At 57.7% G+C, this 26,449-nt stretch overlaps 1 protein-coding gene across 6 annotated transcripts; it reads left to right on the plus strand.

The window, feature by feature from the left end:
- Positions 1–258: 258 nt before the first annotated feature.
- Positions 259–26,260, plus strand: DOC2B (double C2 domain beta). Of its 6 annotated transcripts, none has more exons than XR_011145185.1 (11): positions 259–631; positions 9,212–9,291; positions 12,077–12,151; positions 14,488–14,597; positions 14,740–14,866; positions 17,760–17,917; positions 21,815–21,896; positions 22,589–22,685; positions 23,206–23,621; positions 25,047–25,137; positions 25,717–26,260. XR_011145185.1 is itself a non-coding variant. In XM_068977856.1 (9 exons), the coding sequence occupies exons 1-9, from the start codon at positions 259–261 to the stop codon at positions 23,340–23,342; spliced, it is 1,239 nt and encodes a 412-aa protein (XP_068833957.1). In that variant the 3' UTR covers positions 23,343–26,260. The 6 variants fall into 6 exon arrangements, 1 of the variants encoding a protein (XP_068833957.1); XR_011145184.1 differs by having other exon boundaries at positions 23,206–23,614; XR_011145183.1 differs by having other exon boundaries at positions 23,206–25,137.
- Positions 26,261–26,449: the final 189 nt, after the last annotated feature.

The following is a 26,449-nucleotide window of genomic DNA, read 5'->3' on the forward strand; positions in this document are numbered from 1 at the left end:
CTCCCGGCCGCCCGCACACTCGCTCTGATCGGCGGCTGCCGGTGACGCGGGCTGGGCCCGCCCCCTGCCTGCCGGCCCCTGGCACTCACTCGCGCCGGCCGCCGCCGAGCAGGCAGCAGCCGCGTCAGGGCCGTCCGGGGGCGCCTCCGGCGATGCCCGCAGCCCCCGCAGCGCCCCGCCGGGCCTGCTAAGCCGCCCCCGGGCCGGGGCCGCGCCGGGTCGGGCCGGGCTGCGCCCGGGCGGAGCCGTGCTGCCTGCATGACCCTCCGGCGGCGCGGGGAGAAGGCGACCATCAGCATCCAAGAGCATATGGCCATCGACGTGTGCCCCGGCCCCATCCGGCCCATCAAGCAGATCTCCGACTACTTCCCCCGCTTCCCGCGGGGCCTGCCCCCGGACGCCGGGCCCCGCGCCGCGGCGCCCCCGGACGCCCCCGCGCGCCCGGCGGCGGCCCGCGCTGGCCGCCGCAGCCCCTCCGACGGCGCCCGCGACGACGACGAGGATGTCGATCAGCTCTTTGGAGCCTACGGAGCCAGCCCCGGCCCCGGCCCGGCCCCCAGCCCTGGGCGGCCGCCCGCCAAGCCACTCGAGGAAGAGCCGGACGCCGACGGCTACGAGTCCGACGACTGCAGTAAGTCTCCCAACCCGCCCGCTTCTCGCCCCCTCCCCTGCGCGGCTGCTCGCGCTCCCGCCCTCGGCTCCTCTGCGGTCTCGGTTCCTCCGGCACACCCCCCGCCTGGTGGCAGTCCCCGGCCGCACCGTGCGCTCTCCGCGCGCCCAGCACACACAGCCCCTCCCCCGAGCAGGTCCGAGAGGTGGGAAGTTTGGGGGCGCCCCCTGGGGGTGTCCCATTTCCAGCGGCCGGCTCCCCGGAGCCCGCGCCGCGCCCCCTCTCGGCCCGCCCGCCGGGAGCCCCAGCGCGGGCGGCGGCTTTTGTTCCCTGGCAGGGCGGAGCTGCGCCCCGGGGAGACACCAGTTGCTGCCGGCCGCGCGATCGCTCCCAGCCCCGGAGCACGCGGCGGATCGGCCCCGCAGCCGAGGGTCGGGCTGGGCGAGAGGCGGGGAGACCCCAGGGCCGGAGTCGGGCGGCCTCCAGGGTGGGCCCGGCGGCCTCAGAGCGTGGCGGCTTGACTGGCGCACGGGCCGAGGACCAGGGGACCATGGGGCCCGCTTGTCCTTTGGAAAAACCTTGGTGGTTCCTCCTCCCACGTTCGTTGGTCTCGCCGCTGCGCTCGACCGGGCCGCCGACCTTCGTCCACCTGTTACACCCGCTTCCCCGGCCAGTAAGGGCCCCCACCCCCACCCCCACCCCAGCCTCCTCCTGCGGGCATGAGCCCCGAGCCCCAGGGAACAGGCAAGCTCCGGGGCCCCGGGGCCGAGGCCCGGCTGGCTGGTGCTCCTGGCGTCTTTCTGGGCTCCGAGGGTGGCCGCCCTGGCCTCCCCGCCCGCTCCGGGACTGGAGGGAAAACCGAGAACGCCGAGGTCGCCCTGCGGTGCCGGATGGATTTACGCGGGATGGGGCCGGGGACGCGGGCAGCGTTGCTCGCCAAGCCCCTGCCCGGCTGTAGCCCCTGCCGCGTCACTCTCAGAGCTAGAAAACCCGAGTCCAACGCCGGTTCTGCGGGAGGTGTGGACTTTTCTCGGGGCAGGGGTCGCTCGCCCACTTCGCCGAGGCTCGCCGGCTCCCATCCCCCACGCAGCGCAGCGAGGGCGGCTGCGCCTGGCTCGGGTGCCCACATGGGCCTCAGCCTGAGGGTCTGGAGTTTCCCCAACATAAAATGTGCCTCTGCAAACTGACAGTGGGGGTTACCAGCATCTCAGCGGGAAGCGGTGGAGCCAGACCTGTCGTCACCCGACCCGGGGAGGCCCGGGAGGAGAGTAGGGGGGAGGCCTGCCAGCCCTGGGTCAAGTCGGTTAGAGCCTGGCCTGTGATGGAAAGCTGCCGGCTCTGCACGCTCTAGGGCCTGGACCACAGCCCTCTGGCCAGAGCCTGGCATGTTGAGGCCCAGCCAGCCCAGGGGCATGGGGATGGGGAGCAGTCCTCTTCCTCCATTTTCCTGCCAGACTGGGGAAACTGGGTCGGGAGAGTTTATTGCCCTCCGGGCTGTGCCCTGGATCTTCCCCACCCCGAGTTCCTGGCACCCTGGGCCAGGTGCACCCCCTCACTTGCTGTGCCTCTGGGCATGCAGACCCAAGTCACTCCTTTGCATGTCCTGAATCTTCCCTGGCTCCAGAAGAAGGGGTAGGCCACTTTTTCCCATTTCCAGCATCTTTCCTGCTACGCCAGGGGAGCAGGCGAGCAGGGCAGGGCTTCCAACCGAGCTTGAGGCTCTCCTGGTGCCACCCGGGCCCTCCAGAGACATACAGCTAAGAGGTGAGAAACCAGGCTGTTTCTTTTGGCTGTCCCTGAACCCACAGGCAAGAAGGGGACCAGAAAGGGCAAGACACGGGCCAGTTGCCCCACCTTCAGTCCATCAACTCAGCAGTCCTTCACAGAGCACTGTCTTCACAGCAGAGAGGGAACGGGGCTGGGGCCCTGGACCCAGAGCTCATTGTCCTAGCAGGAGACAGACGCACTTGGGGTCAGCAGTGTGGGGCAGTCAGACACAGCCTTGCCAGCCTGAAGCCGTGGGCTGGCCACACCCATGCCACCAGGGCACTCTGCTGCAGAGAGCCAAGGAGAAGGGTGTGTGACCGAGCCAGGGCCAGCTTGAGCCCCCTCATTCCCTTCAAGGGGCCACCGCCCTGGGCTTAGACCCCATCAGTGGCCAAACATCCCACCTTGAGAGCACAGAAATCTAGGTTCTGGGGTTGGGGGGCCAGGTTCTAGGGTGGAACCATTCTCCACTCAGTAGCCCAGGCCTCACCTCCCTCTCAGCTCTGACAACCAGATCCCTACAATAAGCCTAAATGATTCAAGCCAGATGGTTCATTACGGCTTTAGCCAGGGTTATGCTATCTGCTGCCCTAATTATTGGATTATCTCCGTTCTAACAAAAAGAAATTAGGACGGTTGCTCTGTTGTCCAAGGCCGGGAGTGAAGTGCTGTTTACTTATTCAGCCTTTTTTCCCCTTCTCTTTAAAGCCCATCCTCGATTAAGTCACCGCAGGGCACAAGTACAAAATTGACAAGCTCCCCACTGATCTAATAGAGGAGCGTTAACAGGGAGAAGATGCAGAAATGTTACAGTTAGAGGTGTCCCTTGTGCCCGTGCCCTCCCAGTGACCCACAGAGCGGCCTGGCTAAGCTGGACTCCGTGGCTTGCTGCCCTTCCAATGGTCCTATGCCCCCCAACCTCCACACATGCTACTCCCCTGCCTGCGATGCCCTCCCACCCAGTCTCCACCTGTGGAAACTCAGGCCATCCTTCAAAGCCGTAATGACTAGAATGCTTTGGGGTTTCTAGGTAACAGAAAATTCAGAGTGCCTCAAACAGTGAGGACTGTTGAGGCCGTGTGGCACCGGGGCAGTTTCACGCCCCTGCTCAGCAGCAGTGTCAGTGGCAATGGTTCTGTGTTTCTCCACCCAACCACGTCCTTTTCCTCTTTTCTTTAAGTTTTATTTATTTTTTTGGCTGTGCTGAGTCTTCGCTGCTGCACGGGCTCTAGCTGTGGCAAGCAGGGCTACTCTCTAGCTGCAGTGCACAGATTTCTCATTGCGGTGGCTTCTGTTATTGTGGAGCACAGACTCTAGGGAGCACCGGCTTCAGTAGTTGCCACTCCTGGGCTCTAGAGCATAGGCTCAATCAGTAGCTGTGGTGGAAGGGTTAGTTAAGCCATATGGGATCTTCCCGGATCAGGGATCAAACCCGTGTCTCCTATGAAGGCTGGTGGATTCTGAGCCACCAGGGAAGTCCCACCTTTTCCACTTAGGCTGACCTCCCTCATATAACAGTAAGATCCTAAATTTGATGAGTCTCCACTCCCATGTCTCAGTTTAAAAGCGAGGAAACCTCTCCCTAGGAGATCTGTGGGCCGGAGTCGCATCTCATGGTCGTGCTTACACTGGCCCCTGCATGATTCATCGGGGGCTGAGTCAGGACCAATGGCCACAGCGGCCTTGAAGCAATGTTGGAGAGGAGGAATCGCTGTTAGGCTGGCCCAGAAGGCCCTCAGCTGGAATCATTTCCCTGTCCCCACTTGCTGTGATTCCTGTTCCTTAGGGGCCTGTCATATTCTTCCTGGGCCATATTTCCACACACTCAGCCTCTTAGGACCAACTAGGTGTCCGGCACTATTGCCGAGCATGGAGTGCCTGAGACGCAATCTCTGCCACCAGGGAGTTCATGGAAATGGAGACACACAAATAACCCAGCAGTGACGAGTCAGGAACCCAAATGGGAAGCGCTAGCTTGCACAGAGCTCTCCCGCAAAGAGGGTACAGCGGGAGGAGGGAGAAGGCAGGCTGGCCGAGTGGAGGGAGGAAGAGTCCAGTGGCTGGAGCAAGGGGAAAAGAGGACAATGAAGCCCAAGTGGTCATCACAGAGGGCCTGAGTGCCACACCACGGAGGTTGGCAGAGTCCAGGAGGCAGTGGAGAACCTTTGGACCGTGTAAAGTAGGGGAATGAATAGGTTTATATATATTTGGGGGGGTAGTTTAATTTTTTTAATTTATTTATTTTTGGCTGTGCTGGGTCTTTGTTGCTGCAGGCAGGCTTTCTCTAGTTGCTGCAAGTGGGGGCTGCTCTCTAGTCCCGTGCACGGGCTTCTCATTGTGGAGGTGTCTCTTGGTGCACAGGCTTCAGTAATTGTGGCGCACGGGCTTAGCTGCCCTACAGCATATGGCATCTTCCCAGACCAGGGATTGAACCCGTGTCCCCTGCATTGCAGGCAGATTCCTAACTACTGGACCACCAGAGAAGCTCGTGAGCAGGTTTATAAAAGTCCTCGCCCTCTGCCTTGAGCACCTGGGAAGCAGGACCATAAGCTGTGCGCTCATTCCTCTTTGCTCCCCCTGCAGCGTCTGGTCAGTGCCTCAGTCTCCCCAACTAGGAAATCCTTTCAACTCAGACTTGATCATTTTCTGTGGTTCTTGCCATGGTTTTTTTTTTTTTTTTTTTTAACTATTTGAGAGGATGACATTTTTCTTAAAAAGAGAAACAAAACCAGGGCCAATTGCCTATTCCCAAGGGTGTATGGGTGAGGAAAGTCCAGGTGCAAACCAAGGTCAAAATGATGCTGTCAGTCTCCATCAGCCAAGCAGAGGGATGTTCTGCCTTAGAGGAACTGACAGGAGCTGAGCTTGATTTTCTCTGAATTAGCCCCATTAAAGCTCTATAATTATCAACAAGCGGGTGACAACTCTCAGAGGCCCGTTAGTGACCAAGCCTCATAATTCATCCAAGGATGTAAACTTTAGCCAGGATGTGTGATTTGAGTGGCTGGAGGGCAGGACCTTGTGGTTCACAGCGACAAGCACCTTCACCTGTCCTCAGGGCCCCCTTCACCTGCCACAAGCCCAGGTGGCCTTTCAACTCAGAGGCCCCTCTCGGGTGGCAGACCAGCCCTCCCCACACCCCAGGAGCAATTCTGTTTATCCCTCTTTTGTTTTTCTGTCCCATCCTCTCAAGAGTTCAGCTTAACAAAGTAGCAGACAGAAAATATTGGAAGCCACTGGGCTTTAAGGCAGGAAGGAGCAATCAGGACGAAAGTGAAGAGGCCTGGATTCTGCATCCAGCTCTGCTGTGCCACCCTGGCCAGATCACCTCCCCTCTCGGAGCCTCATTTCTCCAAATAGGAAATAAAGAGCTCTCTAAGAGAGCTCCACCACCAGCAAGTCTCTAGAAATGGCAACTGAGCTTCTCTAAACTATTATTTCTTCTAAAACTTGCACTGGCATCTAAAGAAATCCACCAATCCCGTCCTGGGGCAGCACCAGGCTTGCTGTTCCTTCACGGGCAGTGATAACAGCTATCGGTTTTATTGAGCACTGTCAGGGCCCCGCTTAAACACAGGTGTCTGTAAATCCAGTGGAAGGGACCCCTCTCCCTGCCTGGAGCTGAATTTCCCAGTGGGGGCTCTGTCGGCTGCCTTGTCCTTCTCTGGGATGAGGAACTGGGCAGAGATTGTGAACTGTGTGGATTTTGTGGTTGCTGTTCTTTTCTTTTAATTGGAGGATAATTGCTTTACAATTTTGTGTTGGAACTGTGTGTTTTAATACATGAGCATCACACCACATCTCTGCTCAAGTGAGCAGCCGGCTAACGAGTTAGTTTGGATAGACCAGCCTTGTGAATTGAACATCTGCTCATTGCTGGTGTCAGAGGCGTGGTCCCTGCCCTCCAGAGGCTAATGTCTGGAGGCACAAGCCGCAAGTTAGGCCTGAACAGAACAGCAGGCTGATTTACTGTCTTGCAAAGCCAAGAGCTTTAAAGGCTGTTACTGCAAAAGCCTGGAGAAGCCTGGGCCTGTGGCTGTTGTTGCAGGCGAGGTGATAGATCCCACCCTTAGAGCACCCTCACCCGCCCCGCCGGCACGGAGGCAGCCTAGCAAGCAGGCAGCAATAGGCCAGATGTGTGCGTGCTCAGTCATGTCTGACTCTTTGCGACCCCATGGACTGCAACCTGCCAGGCTCTTCTGTCCATGGGATTCTCCAGGCAAGAATACTGGAGTGGATTGCCATTTCTTTCTCCAGTAAAATCTACAGAGGTCAAACCTGCTTCTCCTGCATTGGCAGGTAAATTGTTAAATGCTGAGACACCTGGGAAACCCAATAGGCCAGGACTGCTGCTAAGTCGCTTCAGTTGTGTCCGACTCTGTGCGACCCCATAGACGGCAGCCCACCAGGCTCCCCTGTCCCTGGGATTCTCCAGACAAGAACACTGGAGTGGGTTGCCATTTCCTTCTCCAATGCATGAAAGTGAAAAGTGAAAGTGAAGTTGCTCAGTTGTGTCCGACTCTTTGCGACCCCGTGGACTGCAGCCTACCAGGCTCCTCCGTCCAAGGGATTTTCCAGGCAAGAGTACTGGAGTGGGGTGCCATAAAGCATGCTTACTCCGCTCGGGGAAAAGGACTCTTGGCTCCACTTAAGGCCTGTTGACTTTGAGTTTAGACACAATTTTAACAACTATTCTCACCTGGTTTCATAGAAAAACCAAGTAACCAGTGACTAGAAGGCAGAGCTGCCTATGCGACCAGGAGCAAGTACTTTAACATAACAGGAGTTTCAAGCAGATCTCAAGAGAGGAGGCAGGAAAAAAGTCAAGAAAACCTCAAAAAGAGTGGCCACCCGGGATCGCCTGGTGAAGGACTCGTCTCACACACCCTTCAGTGCCTGGGCTGGGACTTGGACACAGGGCACAGTTAGCTGCAGTCATAGCAATGACTCAGGTTATTCTGAAAAGTCTTAAGTGACCGTTTGTGTATTCTGCTCACAAGGGCTGGGAGGGGAGTGATCCAGTTCAGAACGAGTTCATTCTAGGAGGTGTCTCAGAGGGGCAAGTACGCTCATCTAGAAACATCACCTAAATGGATCTGCTTCTTCTATAATTATCTACTGAGTACTTTCCGCACCCCAGGCATGCCATGAGGCGGATGCTGTTTTTCCATTTTGCAGATGAGGAAACTGAGGCACAGAGAGACTAGATATGCTGAGGTCACAGAGCAAGGAAGTGCAGAGCCAGGGTTTGAACCCAGGGTCAGACCTCAGAGGTCAGACACCCTACAGGTGCCCTGACAGGCAACAACAGAGATGCTCAGCGGGGTGCCTGACCCTGTGTTAGGAACAGAGATGCAAGACAAATAGTGGCCAGACTTGGCCAGCAGGCTGTGGTTTGCTCTCAACCCACACTGGGCAACCCTGGCCTCCCCCTAGCATAACTCCAACTACCCAGCACCCTGCCCTCTGGGTGGTCCTGTGGTTGAAATGGCCCTTCTCCCAGCCCCACTCTGCACTGGCCAACTCCTACTCATCTTGCATGGATCAAGTGAAGGGTCACTTCCTCCAGGAAGCCTTCTCTGATGGCCCTAGTTCACATCAAGCTCAGGCCTCCTCCATCAATCCTGCCCCACTGGACTTTGTTGTGGCAAATCCTTCTCTTCTGTTCATCCTGTTAAGCTGTGCTTTCCTTGGAGCAGGAACCTACCTTTTGATATCTTCATTCGTGTGTGTGTGTGTGTGTGTGTGTGTGTGTGTGTGTGTGTGTGTGTATGTGTGTGTACTCAGTCATGTCTGACTCTCTGATCCTGTGGACTGTAGCCCACCAGGATCCTCTGTCCATGGAATTTTACAGGCAAGAATACTGGAGTGGGTTGCCCTTTCCTTCTCCAGGGGATCTTCCCAACCCAGGGATCGAACCCACATCTCCTGCATTGGCAGGCAGATTCTTTACCACTGAACCACCAGGAAAACCCCTCTTCATTCTTAGAGCCTAGCATGTTGTGAACACTTGGTAATGAGTGAATGAATGGGAAGCCAGTTGGCCAGCAAGCAGGGTCTGGGCTTCTAAAGACATCCTGTGAATGTGTGTCTCGCGAGGGAGACTTGCCCCCAAGGTCTGCCCTCAGCCACCACCCCCGCCTTTATACCAGAAGCCACAGCGGCATAAAGGCCACAGCTGCTGTGTGTGATGGTGCCTGAGGGCGGCAGCTGCATCCAGTCACTGCCACACCCTCTGCCCGGCCCTTGGGAATCCCTCTCTGCTTTTTCAGCGGCCACAGTGGCACCATGAGGGCCCAGCTCGCTCCTCACAGCCTGCCCACGGCCCCTAAAGGCCTGGAGAGACCGGATGCCGCAGCCCCGAGTGCTGCTGGGGGGGCGGTGAGTGGACCAGCCGGTCGGCCGGGCCCAGGCCTGCAGCCCCCCGGAGCCTGACCCCTCTGCCTCCTCACACGATCTGAGGACAGATCACAGGCCAAGGGGAGCCGAGGTGTGGAGCCTAGGCCGGCAGTCGCACCAGGACGACAGGAACCCCTTTAGCCGAGTGCCCAGCACACGTGGCCACACCCTGCACCAGCTGCAGGCCCCGAGGCATGATGCAGGGGTCGGAGGCCACCACCTGGGTTTGACTCTTGGGCCACCGCTAACGGCATCTGGGGGTGATGGGCCTACCCTCCCTGAGCTCCTTCCCAGGGTGGGGGATGCTGGACAGGTAGTAGGTGCCCAGTCGGTGGCAGTCAGCATGGACACCGTGACACTTCGTCTGACTGCGCAGGGCTGGGTGACGCTTCTCCCCTGTGGCCCCGGGGTGACCTGAGCCCTCCCTGTCCGCAGCCGCCCTGGGCACGCTGGACTTCAGCCTGCTCTACGACCAGGAGAACAACGCCCTGCACTGCACCATCGCCAAGGCCAAGGTAGGCCCACCGGCGGGCGCAGGGCGAGGAGGCAGTGCTCAGCCCAGTTACCCCAAGACACTGCTGCCTCCCCTGCAGGGAGGCTTTTCAGGGAAAGAGCAGAACCGAGAAACCGGAGAGAATTGGAGGAGGAGGGTGGAAGGGTAGCATTTAGGGGCCTAAGGCTGCCAGAACTGCGGAGCTGTCAGGGAGGGAAGGGCAGGCAGGGTGCTGGCAGGCCTGTCCTGCGGGTGGGGAGGAGGGGTTGGATGTGGACGCCTCCGGCCCGAGGTTCCCAGCACCTGGGCCTCCCACCTCCCTGGGGAGGCTCTGGTCACATGGGCCTGAGCTTGCTCTCTGGGTGGGGGTGCCGGGTATCTGAGCCCCATGATCCCCTGTCCTGGGCTGGCCCCTGTCAGCTCTGGTCTTAGCCACGCTGTTCCCTTCGTCCCCACCGCATCGCTCCCGCTGGGAGGAAGGTGCCCAGGCTGATGTTCTCCCGCAAGGTAAGGGTGGCTGCGCCGCCTGGTAGAGCCTCCCAGTAGGGCCGTGGAAGGGCCTGGGCCTGGCTCCAAGCAAGGAGCCTCCGGCATTGCTGCCTGGGCCCAGCCCCACCACCAGCCCCCCAGCCTGCCAGCTTCTCTCCCCTCCTCCCACCCTACCTGTGGCTCTTGTCCGTCCAGAGGGGCCAGCCACCTGCTTCTGCCCCAGCTGTGTGCCTCCTGGCCTGGGCCACTGTGGTGGGGTGAGTAGTGTCCCCGGTGGACCCACGCCATCACCTCCCCACCCTCTCCTCCAGGGGCCTCTCCGGCGGTGGCGTGCCGAGGTGGAGGGCAGGATGCGCGCCCGGGCAGACCCTTCCCCTCGCCCTCCACCGAGCTGTGTAGATAGAGGTTGTCCAGGCCTGGAGGCTGGGGAAGGGCAGTGGCTGCCAGGCTGCTCTGGCAGAGCCAGCCCTCCTCCCCGACCCATGCAGACACCGGCCCCCCCCAGGCTGTGTGCCCCACTGTCTCTACCGGGCTCTCAAGGGGCTGTGTGTGTGTCCACTTAGGGTTGCTCCACTCAGGCATTGGCGTGGGGGAGCCGTGGCAGCACCCAGTCTCCAGTTCACCCTCTGCTGGGCAGGAGGTGGTGCAGGTGTGGGAGGAGCTGGGGTGGGCGAGGGTGTGGGGAGGGGCCCCAGGGGGTAGGAAGGCTGAGGCTGACAGGGGGAGCCCCTTGGGTGTCTCTCAGAGGACACCAGATGCCCCAGCAGTGGACCCTAGCTCGGCCACTCAGTCTGTAAGTGGGTAGAGCGGCCTCAGTTTGCTCATCTGTAAAACAGGGTTAATTGTCCCCACCTGTGTGATTGTTGTGAGCAGTAAATGAGTGAGTGCTTAGTACCTAATGCTGTCCTGGAGGACAGGGCCTGGCGGCAGACACACCCACCCACAGCAGAACTGGGAAGTTCCAGCTGTGTGGGAAAGGGTAAGAGGTGTGTGTTGGGCAGGGTCGCTTCTGCCATGATATACACAGAGCCGCCCAGCCAAGCCTCATCCTGGAGTCAGCCCCACTTACTGGGCAGGACAGAGCTGGAGCCCAGGCAGCTCCAGGCCCAGCTCAGATGCTCCGCTCCACCCTGAGCCACTTCTCTGGCATCGTCAGAGGGCCTAGCACAGACCAGAAGGGGGCAAGTGCCCTAGCAGCAGGCCCACAACAGCATTGCCTCTTTGACACCCACAGCCACCCTGGGACATGGGGACTGTTAACCCCTTTTACAGATGATAAAACTGAGGCTCAGGAGGCAGAGGCCTCATCACTTACCCAACTGATAGGTGCCGGAGCTGGACCTGAACGGCCATCCTGGTGCTAAAACCTGTGGGCCCCTTCCTGGTAACCAGGCAGCGCTGGTTAGAAGTTGGAAGCCCCGACATCAGATCTCAGCCCCCACCCACGGGCTCCTCTGAACGAAGGTGGGGAGTGGGGAGAAGGCCTCAGTTCCCCTGGGAGGTGGGGGATCGGGCTGGTGAGCTTGCAGTTCGTCTTTGGATGAGGTCATGGGGATGTCACCTCCGCCCCGCACATGTCACCACTCCCTCCCTGCATCCCCGTGAGCCATCCCAGGAGAGGGTCTCCAGAAAGAGGAGCAGGAATGAGGTCAGCTGGGCGCCTGTCTGTGGTTCCGTGGGCTCCCTGGCTGTGCACACTTGATGGTGGTCGAGAGTGAGTGAGGGGTGCCCTCTTGCAGAGGGACTCTGCATGGCCAGCCAGCTTGTGTGGCCTCTGGGAACACAGACAGGCAGAGCCCTGTGGCCAAGCCAGAGAGAAACGGAGCCTGGTCTCCAGGACAAATAATGTTCTCCTGTGGCTGCAGAGGGAGGCGTGTGGATGGGTGGACAGGGGCTCACGAGGACTTAGGGTCAGTAAGGAAAGTCGCAGGGCTTGGGGAGCAAGGGAAGATGGTTCAGGAAGAAGGAAGGATCTGACCACAGCAGGATAATGGGGGCCTCATTCAGAGAAAGTTGAGTCACCTGGCCTCCATGACAAGGAGACGACAACGAGAAAGAGGCCGATCTGACAAAGATGCCCTGGGTCATCTACACAGAGTCAGACATTTGTGGGGGGTCGGGGCAGGAAATTGCACTGGTACTGAGCCATCCTTGCTCCCCTCTCCTGGGGGTATGGGGCAGGGGTGCTTCTGTGAAGAGGGCCATGAGTGGACCCAGCCGGGAGGCCCAGGGGCCTGCTGCCCCAGGTGCCAGGAGGCCCTGGCTGCTCTGCGTCCCCAGGCCCCCACTTACACCCTTCACTGTTCTCCTCTGCCCAGGGCCTGAAGCCGATGGACCACAACGGGCTGGCAGACCCGTACGTCAAGCTGCACCTGCTGCCAGGGGCCAGTAAGGTAAGGGGCCCTGCTCTGGGCCCGCTGACCGGCTGTGCCCACCTGAGCCCAGGCTGGACTTAGGGCACCCAGGGAGCTCCCAGCTCCCACACCCACTCAGCCCCACACCCTCTAGGCCTCCCAGGGGACCTCTAGTCAGCACCACCTGCCTGCTGAGTTGGGGAAACTCCACCGGAGAATTTCCAGCCCAGCGTTTTATAAGAAACATCCTCAACTGGACGTTAATAGTGTGTGCAAACAAAGAGTTCTGTGACCAGGTAACTTCAGGAAACATTATTAAACCAGTTTCTTTACTGCAGGACTTATCAGAGCCTGTAATGCCCTGGTGGGCAGCTCTGTAATATTCCACAAGGGGGATGGAATGGTCAGCATCTGCCCAGATTATTTGACTACAGAACACTTGTTCCCACACCAGATGACCTGACAAACAGACCAGGCCAATAGGTGCATCTATGAGAGAAGAAAAGAAATTTTTTCCTTAAATTAGCTATTAACAAAAGCATCAAGGTGGCCCTCAACACTGGAAGATCAGAACTTGATTAGACTTCTTTCATACAGCTTACAGTTGAGTGCAGTTTTCTTTGTAATTTCATGAGAAGAAAGGTCACGTTGTCTTTTCAGAAGTGGGTCCTTCCTTGGCCTTGGGAACCCACAGTCACCGCAAGGGGTGAGGTGGACAGACTCCATGCCAGGGGCACTCAATGGGAGTCCAGCAGCTTGGCTTCTGAATAGAGAGCAAGGCAGAAATGGAGGGACAGGGGACACAGGACACGAGAGCTTAAGCCGCAGAGCCTGGTGGCTAGTGTTCTTATCCTGGCCTCTTTCTCAGAAGCCGTAGTTGAGGACGTCCTTCCTGGCCCGCGAGTGACCTCACAGGAAAACTCAGCAACTGGGGCGGGCCTCTGGGCAGAGGGCCTCCCCTGCCACTGCTCCGGACAGTTGGGTGGCCCTGCCCCCAGGTGGCCACCCAGGCTGAGGAGCCACAGGCTGCTGAGGTCTGAGTTCCTTTAGGTCTGGACTCCACTGGTCCAGGGGAGTCACCCCGGAAGGGAAGGCAGGGCTGTGGGGAAAAGGACAATGGCCCTCCTCCAACGCCTGGAGGAGCAGGCTCCCCCTGCAGCCTTGCATCTTCATGCTGGGGACCGGGCAGGGTGATCCCCAGGGCTGTCGGGGCTACACAGCCCCAGGAAGGGGCTCAGCGTCCCTAGACTCCTAGGACCTCAAGTCAGCAGTACCTGCTGCTAAGTCCTAGGGGCCCGTCATAGGATTGACCCCTGAGTTAGGGCAGCATTCCATAGAGCACAGTCTCCTTATAGACAGGGGCCTGAGCTGAGAGAGGTGGTCGTTAAGCCCTGGAGCCTGGCGGAGGGTATGGAACCCACTGGGCTCCGCAGAGCTTATGCAAGTAGGGGAGCTGGGACTCAAACCCAGGGCTGTATGACCTCAGAGCCTGGGCTGATGTGGCAGACATCAAAGGGAACTGGGCACAGAGGTCAGAGTCTGAAGGGGACAAGACAGGTAAGGAATCCAAGACCCGAGGTGTCCAGAAGCTCTGGGAAAGGAGGGCAGGTGCCTTCGGGCCAGGCAAGGAGACTGCGGGAGAGGAGCCAGTCCCATAGCAGACCTCCGGCAGCCCAGCCCACACCTCCCGCGGAGGCCCTCCCCCACCGCTCCTGGGCACGCCCCTGGGAGGCAGGCCCCTGCCGCTGTGTTTTCCGAGGACTACACCACCACCGAGCTCTTACCTTCCAGTTTTGCAGGGCGTGGGTCCCACTGGGCTAATATGGATTGGCAGCATGCCTGCCTTCCATCCTGGAGGCTCCAGGAGAGAAGCTGTTTCCCATTCCTCTCCATCTTCCAGAGGCGCCCCTTTGGCCCAGCTGGCTCATGGCCCCTTCCTCCGTCTTCAAAGCCGGTGGCACCTCTCTGACCTTCTGTCCTTGTCACACCTCCTTCTGCCTCTCTCTTGCCTTTTTCTTCCACTTTTAAGGGCCTGGTGATGACATGGCCCACCTAGATCATCTGCCTGTTGTATACAGATTTTTTTTTTTTTTTTTGCAAGGCTAAGGAGTGGAGAGGGCCTGCACCATGGCATGTGGGATCTTAGTTCCCCAACCAGGGATTGAACTCATGTGCCCTGCAGTGGAAGCTCAGAGTCTTCATCACTGGACCGCCAGGGAAGTCCCTTTGCTGTTGTAAAGTCAGCCGATGAGCAACTTTCGCCACCCACCCCGCTTTGCTAGGTTCTGGGGGATTGGGACGTGTGTGGGGCCATTACACTGCCCACTGCCCACTGCCCTCCTTGATGCTCAGAGGCTCGTTTTTGCTCTCTCCAGGCGAATAAACTCAGAACGAAAACTCTCCGAAACACTCTGAACCCCACGTGGAACGAGACTCTCACTTACTACGGGATCACAGATGAAGACATGATCCGAAAGACCCTGCGGTGGGTGAGGCCCCCCCGGCCACTGGCTCCCCCACCCCACCCAGCCTTGTCCACAGGGCTGGCCCTGCCCTCACACCCCCACCCACCGCTTTCAAACCCTCCCTGACTTTGGAAGCAAACTGAGAGGCCCCTTGCCCTCCAGGATCTCTGTGTGTGATGAGGACAAATTCCGCCACAACGAGTTCATCGGGGAGACCAGGGTGCCCCTGAAGAAGCTGAAGCCCAACCACACCAAGACGTTCAGCATCTGCCTGGAGAAGCAGCTGCCAGTGAGTCAGGCTCTGGAGCCATCCAGGGCCCACGCTGCCATGAGCGCAAGGCCAGGAGCATTTTTTTTTAATCTATTTATTTTTTGCCGTGCTGGGTCTTCATTGCTGTGTGAGGGCTTTCTCTAGTTGCAGCGATAGGCGGCTACTCTTTGTGGCAGCGCATGGGCTTCTCATTGCAGTAGCTTCTCTTGTTGCAGAGCTCAGTAGTTGTGACGCCCGGGCTTAGAGGCCACACAGCATGTGGAATCTTCCTGGACCAGGGATGGAACCTGTGTGCCCGGCATTGGCAGGTGGATTTTAACCATTGGGCACCAGGCAAGCCCCCAAGAGCATTCATTGAGCACCTATCTCTGTGCCTGGCATAGCTGCAAGTGCTGGGGAGACAGATTAATCTCCCTGCCCTCATGAAGCCTGGACAAGAGCCAGACCAAAAATGAGATAGACCACCCAAACAGATAGAACATTCGGCAGGGATCAGGGCCGAGAAGGAAAGCATGAGCGGGGTCGATGGGTTAGATGGGTGCTCTGGGAAGGCTCACCTGGCAAGCAGGGAATATCCCAGGCAGAGGGAGCTGCAGGTGCAAAGCCTTCACGGAAAAGTGTTCAGCCTGTGGGAGGCACAGGCAAGAGGCCGACTGAGTGGGGTGGAGGGAGCAGGGGGCAAGGGGTCCTGGGAGCTGAGAGCAGGAGTTGGGGTTGGGGAGACTGAGAGGACTCCAGCTTTATCTCTGAGTGAGATGGACCACAGGAGCATGGTAGGCGGGGGCCAAGCTGTCTGAAGATATTTTAACAGGCTCTCAGGGAGAGGGAGTGGAGGGCCAGGGTGGGGAAACCAAAAGTGCAGAGGCAGGAACGGGAATAGGACCTGGGCAGGGCAGCAGAGGAGCCAGGGAGAAAGGCTGAAGATCAGCATCCTTAGGTGTGGGGCCTGGGAGGACGAAGGGTCATTCACTGGGACGCGGGGGACCGTGGGAGGAGCAGCTGGGGATGCTCGGACCTCAACTGGAATGTGTTAGGCATGAGGTGATTGTGAGATACCCAGAGGAGACAGAAAATAATTCTTTCCTAGAAATTGGAATTGTTTGAACGTGTCAGAACTGATTTTGCCCCCGGCCGTCTCCAGCAGCTGAGCCCTCCCAGTCTCTGAGCAATGTTCCCCTCCCGACTCCCCGTCCCTCTCCCCTCCTCTTGCCTGCCTTCACCCAGTTCAAAAGGACTGGGAGGGATTGGCCAGGAGGTCCCAGGTCTGGGGCCCTGAGAAACCTGGGCCTTCAGGGACTGCGTGGTGAAGTCCCACAGAGGACACAGTTCCCTCTGCCCAGGACAGTTCCCCGCCAGAAGCCTGGGCAATGGGAAGGCTCTAGAGGATAGAGCCCAAGGGTCATCTCCTGAGTGCTTGTACCCATCTAGGGCCCTGCTCAGCACAGCCTGGCCTGGTCAAGGCCGGGAACAACAGACCTGAGGTCAGAGCTCCCGCCCAGGATCCCAGCTCTGTATTTTTGCATAACTTGAACAAATTGTACTCTGTGGTCACATTCTTTCCCACTCCTAGGCATGTGTGCGATGGAGATAACCTTTTAAGCGTTATTATTAGTCACTAACTGCAGCTGACCCAGTTTCTCCAAATGATCTATGTCACTTATAAAAGGCAACATCAACTCCTGCTGGAGTTGTGTTCCTGTTTTGATCCCTGATATAAACAATCACCTGTGTGGTGTTGAATGTGAATTGTGTATGAGCAGTGTGTGTGCAAGAGTGTGGAATGCATGCGTGAGCACCTGTTTCATGCACGGGGGATGTGTTTGAAAGTGTACATGCTTGTGCCTGGGGTGTGATCAAGGCCTTGCTGAGCCTCGCTTGAATTTGCCAGGATCTCGTGACGTTCAGAGACCCACAGTTGACAAGGGTGCAATTTGGGATAATCACTCGGCAGTAAAGATTCATTTTGATGGTACCTCATAGATTTTAGAGAGCCTTGTAAACCTTATTCATTGTTCATAAATACTGAGAAATGTCCCAGTTCAATGGTCTTTATGCGAAACCATCCAAAGTATATCCCACTGGTAAAAAAAAACAAAACAAAACAAAAAACAGCTGAAAATATCCCGGCTCATTATACTGTTTAATTTTCATACATCACACAACTGGCACAAGAGTCGTGGTTTAGTGAGGTTGTCACACTCGAAGCCCGAGGCCTGAGTGACAGGTGGTTGAATCTCACCTGCCCCCTCGGACCCATGGGTACCGACTGGCTGAGCACTGTGTGAAGTGGCCAAGGCTGCATTTGCACTCAGGGGGAATGCAGTAATCAGCTGGCCTTGGGTGTGTGGGGGGGAAAGCGGTCCTTCCTTCACCCCGCAGGGTTCCCATCTCCAGAGAGGTGCAAGCATGGCCGCGCCCGCGAGGGGCCACATGAGGCGCTGCTTTAGTGCCAGGCAGAGGGTAGCCAAGCCCAGAGACGGAGTGTGGGACGAGCCTGGCAGAGACGCCAGGAAGGGGCCCTCGGAGGTCACAGGGCTCAGGCTGGCTGGACAGAAGGTAGAGGACAGGGGTTCTGGGTGAGCACCAGGTGGAAATGGGAGGTCTCAGGATGCTGAGTGGGGTGGAGACAGGCCACACAGTGAGACCTAGACTTGAGGTCTAACTCCAGGGGCAGGTGCTGGGCCCTGCCCCACCCACCTCCTAGCTGCCCCTGGGGTTGGACTGTTTTCCCAGATTCTCCCGACGGGGCCCTCCTACAGCCTGAGGCTCCAGGAAGCACGATCCAGGGGCCAGGGTCCCAGTTAACCACGCCCCACACACACCAGCACCCACTGGGCTCCATGTGGCCTGGGCCTGTGGCTGCGGGAGGGGCAGGCAAGGACAGCTGAGTGACGGCTCTCCCGCTCCACAGGTGGACAAGACGGAAGACAAGTCCCTAGAGGAGCGGGGCCGCATCCTCGTCTCCCTCAAGTACAGCTCACAGAAGCAAGGCCTGCTGGTCGGCATAGTGCGCTGTGCCCACCTGGCCGCCATGGACGCCAATGGCTACTCAGACCCCTACGTGAAAATGTGAGTGTGCGGCCCGCTCCTTCCCCACCTTCTCACTCCTCGGTACCGGTACCGGGAGGTGTAGGAGCTGCGGGGGCTGCGATGAGTAGACTGCGCAGCAAGTGGTTGTGTGAAGCACAGGGGGCGCTGTGCTCACAAGGGTCTTCCGTGCTCCTGGGTTGAATCTGGCCAAACCCGTTTCTCAGATGAGGAAACTGTTGCCCACAGAAGCTGAGTGGCTGCCCAATCCATGCAGAAAGAGCAGTTCTCTCCTGATGGCTGGTTCAGGTCTCTCTGTGACTGTGGGGCCCAGGAGGGGCTGTGAGCAGGTTGGAGGAAGGGACAGGAGGCTGGGAGATGCAGTGAAGGGGCTCCATCAGGACTTAGGGCTGAGCACACTTGGGCACAGGCGCAGGTAAGGTTCCCTCAGCCCTGCCAGATGGGGCTCGTGGTGGTGCTGGGGAGATGATACTAACGCAGGGGCCCCAGAGCCGTGGATCTGGGTCAGGACAGGCTGTGATCAGAGCCCAGAGAGGAGCTGGTGGCCGTTCAGAGAGGGATGAAGCAGGTGGTTGGTGGGCACCATCTGAGCTTTGGGGCTCTCCACTAGCAAAAGATGGATCTGAGTCTGACTTCACTGTTGTTTGAGGCTATCTTGAAGGTTAGAACTTGGGGAGGAATTTGGCTCAGCCGAAAGGAGATGTTTCTGCTCAGGGAGAGGGACAGAGTTACGATATAGTTAGGAAGCAGGGATGGTCCTGAGGAGGCTCAGGTGACAGAGGCCAGCATAAAGACCGACTGGTTTCCCATTTAAGAAACAGTGAATTGGGCCCCAAGCTCGACCATTAGCACAACTGACTTCCAGTGGCTCACAGACCACAGGGAGAGGACATGCTGTCCTCGCTCAGAACACAGGCTCTTAAAACCAGTGGAGGGAAAGTAAGCGACTCTGGGTAAGCTGGGAAGATGTGTACACTCTGTGGCCGCATCACTTCCCTGCCAGGTCCGTGGGGTCCAGAGGCCCAGGCCCCGGTGGAAAGCTGCTTTTGCTGCCATTGCTTGAGATAGCCATAAGCTGGAGACAGCCCAGTGTTCATCAGCAGAGGGAGAGATGCATGGAATGTGGCGTCTGCATGCAGAGGAGTACTATGCAGTTGAAGTGAATAAAAGGACTGGGTGGATTAACATGGACAGCTATGCCAAGCGTGCCAAGCCCAGAGCAGACTGTAGAGGGGAGCACGCAGCGTGACCCTGTAGGGATGGTCTCTGGGAAGGGAGGACGTGGGTCCACTTGTATCTGTGATGTTAGTTTCCCTAGGGAAAAAAATAGGATCTGAAGCCAGGGTGGTGTCAAGTTTTTAAATCGGCTCAATGCCTACCTGCCAAGTTGACAGAATTCCAGAGTCTCAGGCTGGGTTATCCGGAAAGCAGGGTCTCACCGGTTACAGCGGAAGGGCCAGCCACCCGCCAGGGCCAGGGACAGGCAGCTCTGGTGGGGCCTGTCCACCACACCTGGGCCGCGCCGTCCCCCTCCCCCACCCCGGCCACAGGCGTGAGAGTCACTGGGCCACTGCAGCCACGTGCCACCCTCCAGCCATGGGCTGGGTCAGGGTGGCCTTTCAGAGGGCAGCTCTGCGGGTGGCCCCATGGATCAGAGGGAGGCTCCCAGTGGCCTATAAACACCTCCATCTGATTCAAGTTCCCTGGGTGACATGCAGGGGGTGGCCGCTCAGGGCTCCCATCTCTGAAAGGCCCCTTCACGGACCGTAGGCCTCCTTGCTAAGAGTAGGGGAGATGCAGGCCCAGGTTTGAGATTCTGAGCAGAGCACCCGGGGCCACAGGGAAGAGCCAGGTAGAGGATGTTGAAGGGCAGAGCTAGATGGAACAAGGCCTTTTGTCAACATCCTTATTTTTTATGAACTTCATCCCAGATGACAGCTGCTTCAGTCTCCCCAGGCTAGAAGCTGACCCCAAGTCCAGTCTTCCAGGGCTGGTGATGGTTAACAATCATCACACGTCCTGAGTAACTGCTGGGTGCCAGGGGTGGGCTAGGTCTCATGGAACTTTCTACACGGTCCTTCTGTTACCTTCTCCACCCCCCACCCAGGGGTGCTGAGGAAACACGGAGCAACTTGCCCTGCTGCCCTGGGCCACCCCTTCCTTCTCTAGCCCTCTGGTGTCTTCTAGAGGCCTCAGGCAAGCAATAGTCACTGTGCAGAAGAGACGAAAGGCAGCAATGGTAGGGGGCTCCAGGAGCCCAGCAGCCAGGGCAGGAGGGGGGTCCTGATAGGGAGGGAGGGGAAGCAGCCACCGATGGGCCCCTGGAGCACCGGGGCTGTGCTCCTCACCCACACAGGCCGCCCTCCCTCCGGGAGACAGCATAGACAAAGGCCTGGGGGCAGGACGGGGGACAACCCCTAGCTGGGGTCGCGTGAGGGTCTCTAGACGGGCATCGGCTGCGCAGTGTTGAGGGCGTGGGGAGCCCAGGACAGCTTCCCTTCAGGGGCTTCCACAGGCAGGGCTGGGAGACGCTCCCACAGCCCAGGACCCCCATCCCTCCTCCTTGCCCCCAAACCAAACAGGCAAAGAAAGATGAATCAAGAAACACATGGAAGCTTGTAAGGAGCTGAAGAAATTCACCATCTCTGGGTGGGGATTTATGGGAACCCCCACTTGTTTAAAAATTCATCTTTATTGAGGCTTAACTTACACCCAGGAGGCTTCTCCCTTTTGCTGTGGGACTGATGTATACAGTCTCGTAACCACCACCGTAGATACCGTGGCCCCAGAAAGGTGCCCCAGGCAACTGCTGATTTGTTTTCGGTCACAGTAGTTTCGCCTTTTCCAGACTGTCTCCTGACAGCAACTCCACTGCTTCCACACGACCTAGTGCTCCGGAGAGCCCGCCACGTGGCGCGTGCGCCCGGAGTGCGGGCTGTAGGTCTGTGCTGCCGAACACGCCTCTGTCAGATCACTTCCTCTTGAAGTGCACCAGGGTGGGGTCACTTCCAGTTATTGATGGCTATAGAAAGCTGCTAAAGAACGGGATTTTGTGCAGACCTATGTCTTCATTTCTCTCCCCACCCCCAGCTTTTGTCAGTACGTATTTTCCAGTGTCTCTGTAATGACTTACGTAATAACTATCAACTGTTTTTTTTTTAAGTGTACAGAAAAGCCACAGTGAGATACCACTTTCTATGTTTGCTGATCCCACCCGGTGCTGGGCACCAGGAAGCTGGGGGTGGGTGAGAGAGATTCTAGTGTCGGCGCAGGGATAGGGTGGGAAGCTTTGCAAACGAGAGAGCCTGGCTTCTGAGCACCAGCCCTGTGCTGGGCAGCTGTGTGACCTCGGGTAAATCCCTCCACCTCTCTGAGCCCCAGATGAAGACCGCTGCTCTGCAAGCAGCGATTTCTTTTCTCTGCAGGAAGCACTGTTGCCCAAAAGACCTTTTTCCTCCCCAAAGTTTCAGTGAGGCAGCAGCGACACACCCCAGGGACTAGGTTAAAAACCACTGTTATGCACTTAAAGATGCATTTTATAGCATGCAAATTCTATCTCCATAATCTGCTATTAAACACAGAAAAGCTCTAGCAAGGGACCAACTCTACTAAAAATGTTTTTCTGGCGGGAAATGTGAACTTTGTGAAAATTAAAACTACCAGAAATTAGGAAAATCCCCTTTCCTCAGGGAACAGAAGGGGCTCTGTGATGTCAGGAACAGGCTGTGAACAGAGGTCCAGGTGATGAATGACCCACTTGCTTCTCTCACTACACTGACCACTCACCTGCACCATGTCTGGTCATCACGAATGAACAGAAGTCTCTCCCCCAGGAGAAAGTGCTTCCAAGCCCTGGGGGCTCCATATGTTCTCACAGCCTCGTCTCACCCTCTGCCTATCGGTTGGTTATAATTCCAGATACCTGAAGCCAGATGTGGACAAGAAATCAAAACACAAGACAGCGGTAAAGAAGAAAACCCTGAACCCAGAGTTCAACGAGGTACAAGAGGCTGGTGAAGCTGTGGGAAAGCCACTTACTCTCCCCTGGGGGGACTGAGTTTTCCAGGGGCCACTGTGGGAGCTGGAGGGTGGGAAGGGGCCCACAGGAGAGCCCCCAGCCATGAGGTCGGGGAGTCGTGGGAGAAGTGAGGCCAGGCTGAACCAGGTTGAGGTTCAGATGGAAGCAAGGGGAGGCCTGCAAACCTAGTCAGAGGATGGAGCTGATAGGACTGTAGCCATGGGGGATGTGGGGCCTCAGGACCCCAGGAAGGTGGGTGCAGCTGGAGAGGAGCTCAGAGGAGCAAGATGAGGGAGAGGAGCCTGAGTGACTCAGGTCCTCAGGCCGAGGAGGTGCTGCCAGGGGGTCGTCGGATGTGGAAGGGTCCTGGAAGCGGACAGGAAAGAGGGTTCCACGAAGAAGGGAGTGGTCAGCAGAATCAGACCCAAGAGTGGCCCAGGCCGCCTGGTGTGCACTGACCTGGCGATAAGGAGCCTCTCAGGTATCTTGAGAAAGGAAGCTTCAGTGACCAAGGGACAGGCAGTCGGAGGGAAAGGGGCCCCTGAGGATCTCAGCCAGGCTCTCAGAAGTGGGTGAGATGGGCGAGAATCCGTCACAGCAATTACTGCACACTGGCCACCAGCCGACTTCCAGGCCCTGTGGCATTGGCCTAACACTCCCCTTCTGGCCACCAGGAATTCTGTTATGAGATTAAGCATGGGGACCTGGCCAAGAAGACCCTGGAGATCACCGTCTGGGATTACGACATTGGAAAATCCAACGATTTCATTGGTGAGAGGCCATGATGGGAATGCTGTTCAGCAACATGCCGGTCCTAGGGCAGAGTCCTGAATCAGGCCAGAGCCACGTTGCAGCCTGACCCTGTGTGACAGAGAAAGAACAGGCCCAGAGAGGGAAAGAGGACTGGCAGGGGTCACACAGCAGTGTGTGGTAGAGCAGGGGAAAGGGTGGATGATGGTCAGCCCTCTTAGGCTGGACTCTGAGTCCTTGAGGCCCCAGATTCCTGGTGGGCTGGGTGGCTGTGCACGGTGGAGCTGCCCCCCAGTACTGCTCTGGTCCTGGGGAAAGGCAAGGCAGGATAGGATCCTTGGGCCCTGATTGGGAGGGGTGGGGGGCAGTAAGAGGGTCTAAGCGTGTGGTGGTCAGATCTATGTCCACCCTCTAAGCAGGTAGGTAGGATAGATAGTCTGGTCTTGCCACACAATCTGGGAGGGTGTTGGGGGCACTGTTCCCGAGGGACCCTGAGAGTCATAGGTCAAGTATCCCGGCGGCCCCGGGCTCCCCTCTGCAGGCGGCGTGGTTCTGGGCATCAATGCCAAGGGAGAGCGCCTGAAGCACTGGTTTGACTGCCTGAAGAACAAGGACAAGAGGATAGAGCGCTGGCACACACTCACCAACGAGCTCCCGGGGGCCGTGCTCAGCGACTGACCCGCCCCGCCTGCCCGCCGCCTGGCCCAGCGCAGGCCTGGCCCTGGGCTTCCTCGGCTGCTGCTCAGGGCCTCGGCCCCCATGTCGGGGGAGATCCAGGACACCTGCTCGGACACAGAGCCACTGCAGCCCCTCCGAGGGATGGTGGGGGCGGTGAGCTGGGCCTGCTTTCCGCCCCCTGAGGCCCAAGAGGGCTGGGTGGAAGAAGAGGACCTCAGTACCCACCCGGAGGAAGTAGATGGGGCCATCCAGAGGACAAGGACCCTACAGAGGTCAGCAGTGAGTTGGAGGGGACCCCAGGCTGAGAGGGGCAGTGGGGAAGGAGATTTTGGGTAGGACAGGACTCTGAAGAAAGTCCATTCCCTAAAGGAGGTTCTGACTTTGGCTCTGGCGTGACTGGGTGGGTAGAAAAAGTTCACCTGAGGGCCAGGATCTGCTGAAGATCCTGGCGCTCCCCATGCACACAGGCAAAGGGCAAGTGTTTCACTCAGTGCTTCTGCAGGCCCCTGGGGAAGAAAGAGACCCAGCGCCTGCCCGCAGGGAGGTCCCCGTCTAGTTATGGGGCTAAAAACAAACCCTTACAACAGGGGTATAAGGAATGCCAAGGTCAGCCTGACCCACCTACACGTTCTGTGGACTCCGCTGAGAGGGCTTCCTGCAGGAAGTGATATTTCAGCAAGACCTTGAAGACTGAGTGGAGATTCTAGGCAGACAAAGGAGGAAGGGCACCGGAAACAGTGTCCAAGGCCTGGAGAGGAAAGATGATTTGGGCCGGGCAGAAACTGTCTGGACCCAGGGTCTCTCTCGGGAGGATGAGGGGAGAGGCAGGGTTTGTTAGGAGTGGGGCAGGGGCACCCAGCCCTCCCCCATCCCACCCCTAGCTGCCAGGCCAACTGGGCTTGTAGCCATGGGAGGAGTGGCTTAAACTGATGTTGACGCAGGGTCAAGTTCAGTTCTCAGACCCAGCTCTCCCACCTTTGATCTTTCTCCTCCTGAGGAACCTGGAGGATGGGTCCTGCTTCTCGTTGTTCCCAGCTTAAGCCTCAGGTCAGCTGTGGTCAGGAAGAGAGTCACTTCTTCGCATGAAAAAAACCAAAAGGCCTCCTTGTGCTCACCCTCCGCTCCCTGCCTTCCTCCACCCTCCCCATTCCAGGCTCTTCCTTCGGGTTCAGGGTTGGGAAGCAGGGAGCCCCCCGCAGCTGCCTCTGCATCCATTCCCTACTGAGCCCCCTCTCAGTACTCAGCAGCATCCAGGGCCTTGTTTCTGGGAACAGCTGGCTTTGTCCTCCAGGAGCTGAGAGCCACTCTGCAGCCTGGGTCAGGGTCTCCAGGAAGGGACTGAGGGCATCAAGACTCTGGGGCCCAGGCCTGAAGCCCCCACCTCTTCCTGCTGACTAAGGGGCCTTCAGGAACCCTGGATGAACAAATGCAGAGACCAGGAATTTCTGTGTTTAGCCCATCCCTGTACTGATGGAAAACAGAGCCCAGAGAGGGAAAGTGATCTGCCTGAGGCCTTTCAGGTTCCCTGCCCCACCCCCGGCCCAGCGCTCTGACACCACACCCACAGCAACCCTAGTACAGGGCTCACGGGGCGCTGGGCTGGACCCTCTGCTGCAGACACAAAGCACATCACCATCTGAGGCCCGGGGGCAGGTGATGATATGAATCCCACCAAGTGCCCATCAGCCTGTTTTCATTTTCCAGGGAAAACAGGACTCCAGCCCCCACACAGTACCTGGCAACCTTGGCTGATCACGGAGTCTGCTTTTGCCTCTCTGAGAAGGCTTTGTGCGTGGTGAGGGTTTTTACAGGCACCGTCTTGATGAATCGTCACAGGCCTGGGAGATGGGTTTAACTGCCATCTCCATTTGACAGATGAGGAAGCAGATTCAGAGAGGCAGAGTCTGATTTTGAGGAGCCTTGTGTCTGGGTTAACTCTGGCTGTCTTCTTAGCATTAGCTTTGAGGGGGGGTTTCTCTCATTCAGAGAGGAGCTTCACAGAGAGATGCCCTATAAACACATGGAAATGCTGAATGGCCAAGTTAGAAGAATACTAGAGACTCACGCAGTACAACTTCCTTGTTAGACATATGGGGAAACCAAGAGGCATATTCAGGACGCACTTGGGATAAGAACCCGGGACACCGGGCACCTAGGGCAAGGTCTTCCAACGTCCTAGGCTGTGCAAGTGCAGACTTGGTCCTGAAAAAATGGTCCCTGATGACCACAGGGACAGTCAGGCTGGAGGTGGGGCTTCAGGACAGCTAGCTCAGGCCAAGGATTGGGGTTGTGGGCAGGAGGCCTTCCAGGGAGACAGAACCTTCCTAGGAGCCTGGATCTGTTCTGGACCCCTTACAGCTCGTATCTCTGTTAGACAAAAAGTGCTTTGAGAAGCTGCGGTATCAGCTCTGCCTATGACCCCAAACTGGCTTTCCTCTGCTATATCAACCCCACAAAAACAGGTAATTTGACGCCAAAAGAAAGTCATTCCGAAGTCAGCTGTCAATAACTAGGGGGTCACTGGTTGGGGCATCCATCTCCACCCCCACCCTCCTACCTAGTCTCCGCCCCGCCCACCACTACTAGCCAATCCCCGACGGGCCCGTCTTCCAACTCTGAGGCGGTAACCTCCTGACCTCTAGTGGCGAGAGCAAGGAACTGCATCTCCCGGCCCGCGCATGTCCCTTTGTTCTTTCTCCAACCGACAGAACCTCCCGATGCATGGACTCTGGCCGTCTTCGACGCAGACTCGTGCACTGCTTACCGCCGTTTTGCTATCATGTGGCGCCTGCAGAAACGGTCCTGAAACTGCAGCCCCCACACACAACTTTTGTACTTTCGTCCGACTTACCCGAAGGTGTCCTTTTTAAGTCTTATTTGTTAATATTTATAATGACATATAATCCAAAGTAAATGGAAACATTCATTGCGACCATATGAGCTTGGGAGACTCATCTTAATGGAGCTGAATAGGTGGGCAGGAAAGAACGAGATTCTGGTAACAGGGACTTATTCTGCACATTGTCTCATTTACTCTGCACCAAGAACCCACTGGAGGTACATGCCCACATTACAAACGGGGAAAATTTTTGTGTACAATCACACCT

This window comes from Capricornis sumatraensis, chromosome 8, assembly GCF_032405125.1.
Source record: "Capricornis sumatraensis isolate serow.1 chromosome 8, serow.2, whole genome shotgun sequence".
Taxonomy (NCBI): domain Eukaryota; kingdom Metazoa; phylum Chordata; class Mammalia; order Artiodactyla; family Bovidae; genus Capricornis; species Capricornis sumatraensis.